At 36.2% G+C, this 7539-nt stretch overlaps 2 protein-coding genes across 2 annotated transcripts in view; one reads left to right on the forward strand and one right to left on the reverse strand.

Moving 5' to 3' along the window:
- The window catches only part of LOC107689268 (protein GUCD1-like), a 5960-nt gene extending 3289 nt beyond the window's left edge, over nucleotides 1–2671 (forward strand). The window contains exons 4-6 of the mRNA XM_016487208.1: nucleotides 123–214; nucleotides 1428–1669; nucleotides 2180–2671. Coding sequence (XP_016342694.1) covers nucleotides 123–214; nucleotides 1428–1669; nucleotides 2180–2271 — 426 coding nt within the window. The 3' untranslated portion in view covers nucleotides 2272–2671. The remainder of the gene's footprint in view (nucleotides 1–122; nucleotides 215–1427; nucleotides 1670–2179) is intronic.
- An 81-nt stretch (nucleotides 2672–2752) lies between these two features.
- The window catches only part of LOC107689278 (beta-ureidopropionase-like), a 12624-nt gene continuing 7837 nt past the window's right edge, over nucleotides 2753–7539 (reverse strand). The window contains 2 exon segments of the mRNA XM_016487224.1: nucleotides 2753–3810; nucleotides 3979–4133. Of these exon segments, the coding sequence (XP_016342710.1) occupies nucleotides 3727–3810; nucleotides 3979–4133 (239 nt within the window). The 3' untranslated portion in view covers nucleotides 2753–3726.

Genomic DNA, 7539 nt, shown 5'->3' on the forward strand with positions numbered 1-7539 from the left:
TTTTTTTTTTTTTTTTAATTTTGAGCTGTAATTTTAAACAGAGGATCAGTTCCGACTCAGATGTTGAGTAATCACATTGGCATCTGAATAATTTTTCCATTTCCTGTATTTTTCTGCTTTAGTCTTTCTACAAAAAGCATTTTGACATGGAGGAGGACAGGGTGAATGAACTATTTCTGAAGGCTGAAAGCAAAGGAGTCCTGGTGAAAAAATGGTGAGGTTTCCACATTTAAAACCGTTTCTGTTTTTTTGTTTTTTTTTTGTGGTGCATACTGACACTTTGTGCCTGATATACAGGGTTAAAATCATCATTGAAAACATGGAAATATTAAAAACTAAATTCCAAGCTTGAAAAAACATGGAAATGAATCCAATTGTAAAAAAAATACAAATAAAAAACAACAAACAAACAAAACTAAATGTGTATATTTAATAGAAATAATATTTTTCTAGTTTTCAATTAAATTATATATATACGCTCGGCGCTAAAATATTTGATTGCTCTGCTCTGATGCAATCTTTATAATATGATTAAAAAAAATGTTTATGCAGTAATTATGCACAACTAGAAAAGTCGTGGAAACTGATTGGTCAAAAAGCAGCAATGCACAATATTGAAGACTTTATTGCTATTGACGATATTGTATATTTAATTATGCATGCCTATCCTCCTATTTTTACATTTAACTAGGGTGACCATACGGGCCATTTTTACGGGACGCGTCCTTGCTGGGATTTCTATATTGCTTAAAATATCCAAGTTTTGGCTGTTTGCACTGTGCAGATTGATCGTTGTATGACATTCACGAGAGCTATAGAGAGCAGAGCAGACGGCTCCTTATGCTTTCGAAGTGCTCTCACGGTACTTTGTTGTCATTCAATTATCGGTGCGCAGTGACGCTTCAAGTCGAACGAACGAACAAAAACGTGCGCGTATTTGCATCGCTTTGATCGTTCTCTGTAGATCTCACCTTCTCACGCGCCACGATTGGTCGATTATATACAATATCTGCATGTTATTGGTCAAACTACTTTGGATGTTTTAGGGAATATAAAAATCCTGGCCAGGACGTGTCCCGTATGAACGGCCCATATGGCCACCCTACATTTAACTCCTCTTTAAAAACGCTTTTATCTAATGCAATTCACATTGCATTGAAGACATTTTTTTTGATCATTCATGCATTTCGTGGGAATCTAACCCATGCCCTTGGTGTTGTTAGTGCCATGCTCTACTGATTGGACTACATGGATGCTTAAAATCAATTTAAAATGCTAATTTTTAGTGTTTCATTTTTTTAATTCATTTAGACAAAATCGTATAATTTCATTTAATCGATATAGTTCCAGTTCTATTAAAACATATTCTCACCTATTCACACCTGTGCAGTGCTTTGAAGAAATCTGATCACATCTCTCTCTTGTAGCTCTGTTACTATTCAGGAGATCCAGAGCCACCTGGAGCAGGGTCATGTGGCCATAGTGCTGGTCAACGCAGTCGTGCTGGTGTGTGAGCTGTGCTCCACGCCTGTCAAATACTGCTGTTTCCTCCCTGTGGGTCAGAAGTGCTTTTGCAGGAAGCCAGATTACCAGGGCCACTTTGTAGTGGTGTGTGGATTTAACCGTAGAACCGGCAGCATCTTCTACAACAATCCGGCCTACTCAGACCGTATGTATTGTGAAGTTTTGGCATTATTCTTAAAGACAGCACAAGCACAATATTTCAATGCAAAACATTAAAAAAACACACATAAAAGGTTTAAATCATTAAATATATGGTTAAATATGAATTCCGATATTTAAATAAATATATCTGGATACTTTCTATCTAATGTAATGAAATATATATTTATTTTGAAGTTTCCAAATACTTTTTTTGAGGCTACATATATCTGAGAACAAACAGCCTTATTTATTATAGTGTATATTACGGTTATTTTTAAACGAATAGTTCACCCAAAAAGGAATTTATGCTGAAAATGTACTAACCCTCAGGTCATACAAGATGTAGATGAATTTGTTCATCAGAACAGATTTGGAGAAATGTAGCATTACAACACTTGCTCATCAATGGATATTCATTTTTGGGTGAAGTATTCCTTTAATGATAATACAGAATCTTCACACATAGCAGTAACATTAAAACTGTGTCTCATATGCCCATCTCTTTGATGGCCAGGTGTGTGCTGTACAAGCTTTAGTAATTTTGAGGAGGCCAGAAGAAGCTACGGAACTGACGAGGACATTCTGTTCATCTACAAAGACGGTTGAGTCTTGACCGCTTCTGAATGAACGCACGTTCAAAACCCCTTTTGCATCCACTGTGGTTGGCTGGGTAGCAATTTTGCCCACAGGGACCAGCGCTGCTGGCCAATAGCAGGTAGTATGTTTCACCTCTGGCTATGGTCTTCAATAGAGCTATAGCATCGCACAAAACATTACTATGGTGCTACATCGGCCACAGAATGAATTATTCATGCAGAAAGGAAAGGGAGATGGTATGTGTATGTAACTCATCATTATTGTGATGTGGACTTATATTTTTATCTATAGCTCATATGATTTATATAGTCTCTGCCACTGTAAGAGGTGGAGGAGGAGTGTACATAATGTTTGTCATTCATGTAAAGATAAAGATTTTGTGTTCGTTCAGGGTAACCTTGCAAAATCATGGGGTTGTGTTGATTTTTCTTCTTTTTTATCTCTTGGAAGCCACTTAATTAAGAATACAGTGAAAGTTTTTAATTATTGTGCAAGAGGAAAGCTGTTTTTAAAATCTCCGGTAAGATTTGATAAATCCAGCATGTTAAATTATATCCCACTGTCGGGAAAAAGAAACGTTTCATAGGTGCAATATGCGTGGATTCATTTCTCCAGGGGTTTCCTCAAGAGCAAAATCACCTGGACTTCTGTCATAACCTCATGTAGAGTAGCAAGAGAGAGTTTGGCTGCTTTGTGGGCGACTGAACTCTGTGAACCTTGACCATAAAGTACACTTTAAACTCACTCATAGCACTAGTACAGTATTAGACCTGTTTCTGTGTAAATTACAATATTATGCAGTTTAATTCTCATGATTACATTGTGTTGGCATAATACATAGCAACTTTAATTCCTTTAATTCCTCTGAGAGAGAACAGGAACACTAGGATTAGAGGTTTACCGTAAGGTGTTGTGCACCGTTTGAAAAGGTCTGAACACAGTGTTGTGAACACTTTACTGTTTGCTATCTTGTAAACACACTACGCCTGCTCAGTGGTTCAAATAGTTCAGTCGTTGATGGTTTGTTGCACAATGGCTAACAAATTAAATGCTTGCACTATGGTGTTCCACCAGCCATAATTGTTATTTAATCTTTGATCATTCAGGTTAAATGTTATTTTGTTGTTTTTTCCTTTGATTTTTAAGACATCAGGTGTCCCGATTACATCAACTTCTGCTTTTTTTTTTTTTTTTAAAGACCATAAGGAATGTTGATATGGCAAACTTTATTTTTATGAAATATATAGTAGCATTTCAGAAATTAATAAAAGTTGTATTTGTATTTTAATCAAATGCATCCTTCCATTATTGACCTTAAAAATGAACCGATAAATTATTAAAATTATATAAGTTATTTTGTGAAATTCAAGTAGAGGTACAAGGACTTATCCCTAATACATAATGTGGTTCTCCTGCATCTGCAGAGTTTGGCTTTCAGCTGACAGCACGGTTTTCCTTATAAGCTCACTCCTTAAGAATGTTGGGTTTGAAGTCATGCTGGATGGCTTTTTTGAGCTCTTCTGCGTACATTTCATACCTTCCAGTCATCTACGGAGAGATTCATACATGTGAATGGCACACAGATGCTACCAGAAACAAACCGTATTCAGTATTTATAGGATGTGATTAGTCCTACAGTGATGGTGATGATGAGATATCTTTCTGAAGGAATATACTGTAGTATAGTTGAACATGTAGTGATTTTTTTTATCCCACCTTGAAGTTCCATTTGTCTGCAACTTGCCGATTTAGGTTCAAGTCCATCTCTGTCAGCAGCAGGCCATCACGGGTTCTGGATAATCCTGGGGATCTGCTGCCATCGGGTGCAGCCACGTAGCTGGAGCCATAAAAGTTGCCAAAGTCATGGTGTGCTACAGATGAGAGAAACCAGAATTCATATAATAAATGCACACTACTGTTTAAGTTTGTGGACTGAGATTTTATTGGTGTTAGTACGTTAAACAAGTCACTTATGCTCACCAAGGCTGCATTTATTTGATAAAAATGAAGTAAACCAGTGATATTGTGAAATATTATTGCAATTTAAAATAACTTTTCTATTTGAATATATTTTAAAATGTAATTTATCGCTGTGATCAAAGCTGATTTTTCAAGCAGCCATTACTCCAGTCTTCAGTGTCACATGATCCTTCAGAAATCATTCTAATATGATGATTTACTGCTCAGGAAACATTTCTTATTATCAATGATTATAAATGTCTTTACAATCACTTTTGTTCAATTTAATGTGTCCTTGCAAAATAAAAGTATTAATTTCTTTTAAATAAATATTACTAACCCTAAACTTTTGAATGGAAGTGTAAGTTTATTAACTACAAATCAACATTTGATGCCAAATTACCCATCCTGACATAATTTTGATTGTTTTAACATTTTGTCTGTTCATTTTTATCTTTATTTACAACCCAACTACATGTCAGTTTAAAACTATTTATTCATGCCCCAAATTTTGTTAACAGGGTTGCAAAACATGCAAACCTCTAAATGAATGAAACATAAAACCTCATATAATATCTAGTTTCATCACCTAAGGCTGATGTTTAACATTTTCTGAAGGTTGCGCTGATTCACTGATCACATGTTGGAAAAGAAAAACATCGCTAATTTTTAAATAGTTTTAGACCATATTTTGTACCCCATTCATGGACAAATGCGCCTCATACTGTATATGTTTGTGGCTTATGTGTGTGACACAGGGGCGTAGATTACGCGGGGGACGTGTCCCCCCCACTTTTAATATCACGTAAATTCGTCCCCCGCACGTTTTCGGGCAAGTGTGTTCGCATAGAGGTTTTCAAGAGCCGGTGTGAATACATATAGATTTAAATTCAAAGAGACAGGATAGTCTGTGCATGATCTGATGTTTTATTCGGAAAATATATATTAATATATATTATATGTGATAAAAATGGAAAAAAAATTTCTAGTCATATCTTAAAATTGTCATTAGGAAAACATAGGAAAAAAATCTTATAGAATAAAAATGTATGGTTATTTCTTGATATTTCTGTCCCCCTCACTTCTGAAATGATGGCTACGCCCCTGGTGTGACATGTTACAGAGAGACTTCACATGTAAAACAGCAGAGGGGGATTTTGTGTACAGGTTGAAGGCTTATGCAACAGTAATGAGGGCTGAAAGAGAGAACAGAGCCTGACAGACCAGAACTTTAGGAACACGACACCTTTGAACAAGCTCCCTCGTCCTCAACCCACCACCGATACAGATGGGCCTACTAGATTGACAGACAGATACGCTGACACAGAGACATTAAGCTCTGGGAAAGAGCCAGGTGGACTCACATGTGTACATACTTTCCAGAAGGCCAACAATTCACTTTTTTTCATTGGTCTTATGAAGTATTCTGATTTGTTGAGATAGTGAATTGGTGGGTTTTTGTTAAATGTGAGCCAAAATCATCACAATTAAAAGAACCAAAGACTTAAACTACTTCAATCTGTGTGCACTGAGTTTATTTAATACACGAGTTTCACAATTTGAGCTGAATTACTGAAATAAATGAACTTTTCCACAACATTCTAATTTATTGCGATGCACCTGTATACAGACAGGAATGATATTTAGGTTTTGACCCATATTTAATTTCTAGGCTGAGCGTGCCATCTACTGTATGAATGATTTTTGAGAAGTATTGCTAAATGTCTCCTTTATGCTTAGACCAAATGAATTTTAAATTTAAAGTGAAATGTGCAATTCTCTGGGAGATTAAATATTCATCTTAATATGCAAACTATGGGTAATTTGGAGGTACACAGGCTTAACCAATGGCGTGAGTTTGGGGCAGGGCTATCTGTTTGCTTGATCAATAGAAGACAAGGACTCCTATTATGCACACAATGGGCCTCATTCATGAAACATTCGTAAATATAGGAGTAAATTCTGAGTAATTTGCGCGTAAAACGGGCCTTCCCGAAAACTCTCCTCCGGATTCACAAACGCTTCGTAAACTTCCGATTTGATAGTTAAACATGCGTATATTAATGAATTCCAATGATTCGTAAATAGGGCGCTCGTGCACGCTCATTCACAATTACCATAATCCCCGCCTATGAATTACAGCTACGCAAATTGCGTGTCCAGGAACGCAGTGGAATATTCTGGTCTACTTTCTTAGGTTTGGCTCCAGTATATTGCATAAATGCAACAAAAGACTAATAGGCCATATGCCTAACAATAAATATTCAATAACGTGTGTCCACCAAAGCGTTTTTAGCCAGCTGAAAAATGTCAGGCGCTCTTCTGAAAACGACTAGCTGGTGGTGCTGGAGGACGCTTTGGTGGCACAGCGGTTTTTCAGCTGAGACGCTTTGATTGCTATAATTTGGAATATCCACGGCAGTAACGCATTACTAGTATCTCATTTTGAAGAATATTACTGAATATAAAAATGCAGTAACCAGCAATGTTAACTTCTCTATTGTTGTTCAGTTATTGTACAAGTAGGATGATTGGTCGGTGTAGCCTCGTATTTGTCCCGCCCCTCCTCCATTGATTGGACGGCTGGGTAAAAAGTGACAGTGACAAGCGCTGCGTTTTACCCAAAGCTAAACAGTTTATCAACTCCCAGCTACAAAAAAAACAAACAAAAACAGAGCAAACGAACTTGTAAAAGATTATAATGGCAGTGCATCAAAATTCAGTGTCATCAGTTTGCCAAAAAGAACACAGAACGTTTTACGCACCATTTACACATAGGTTTACACATTTTACGTCAGAACAGCTTTACCAACGATTTACACAAAAATTTGTTCTGCTCGAGTTTCATGAATGAGGCCCAATGTTCAAAAGTTGGTGGCAGGTACTTTTTTTTTTATGAAGTCTCTTAGACTTACAAAGGCTGCATTTATTTAATCAAAACTACAGTAAAAACAGTAAAACAGTGAAATATTACAATTTAAAATAACTTTTTTTATACATATACTGTAATATAAATAAAATAAAATATAGGAATAAATTACCTGTGATGGCAAAACTACATTTTCAGCAGTCATTACTCCAGTCTTCAGTGTCACATGATCATTCAGAAATCATTTTAATATGCTGATTTGGTACTCAAGAAACATTTTTTTTTTTATTATTATTATTGATGTTAAAGGGGTCATATGATGTTGCTAAAAAGAACATTATTTGTCGATTTTTACAAAGCTCATCGGTCTGAAAAGCGAGGTGTGCTCTGATTGGCCAGATATCCAGTGCGTTGTGATTGGCCGAATACCTCAAGCGTGACGGAAATGT

This window comes from Sinocyclocheilus anshuiensis, unplaced genomic scaffold (assembly GCF_001515605.1).
Source record: "Sinocyclocheilus anshuiensis isolate Anshui unplaced genomic scaffold, SAMN03320099.WGS_v1.1 scaffold1255, whole genome shotgun sequence".
Classification (NCBI taxonomy): domain Eukaryota; kingdom Metazoa; phylum Chordata; class Actinopteri; order Cypriniformes; family Cyprinidae; genus Sinocyclocheilus; species Sinocyclocheilus anshuiensis.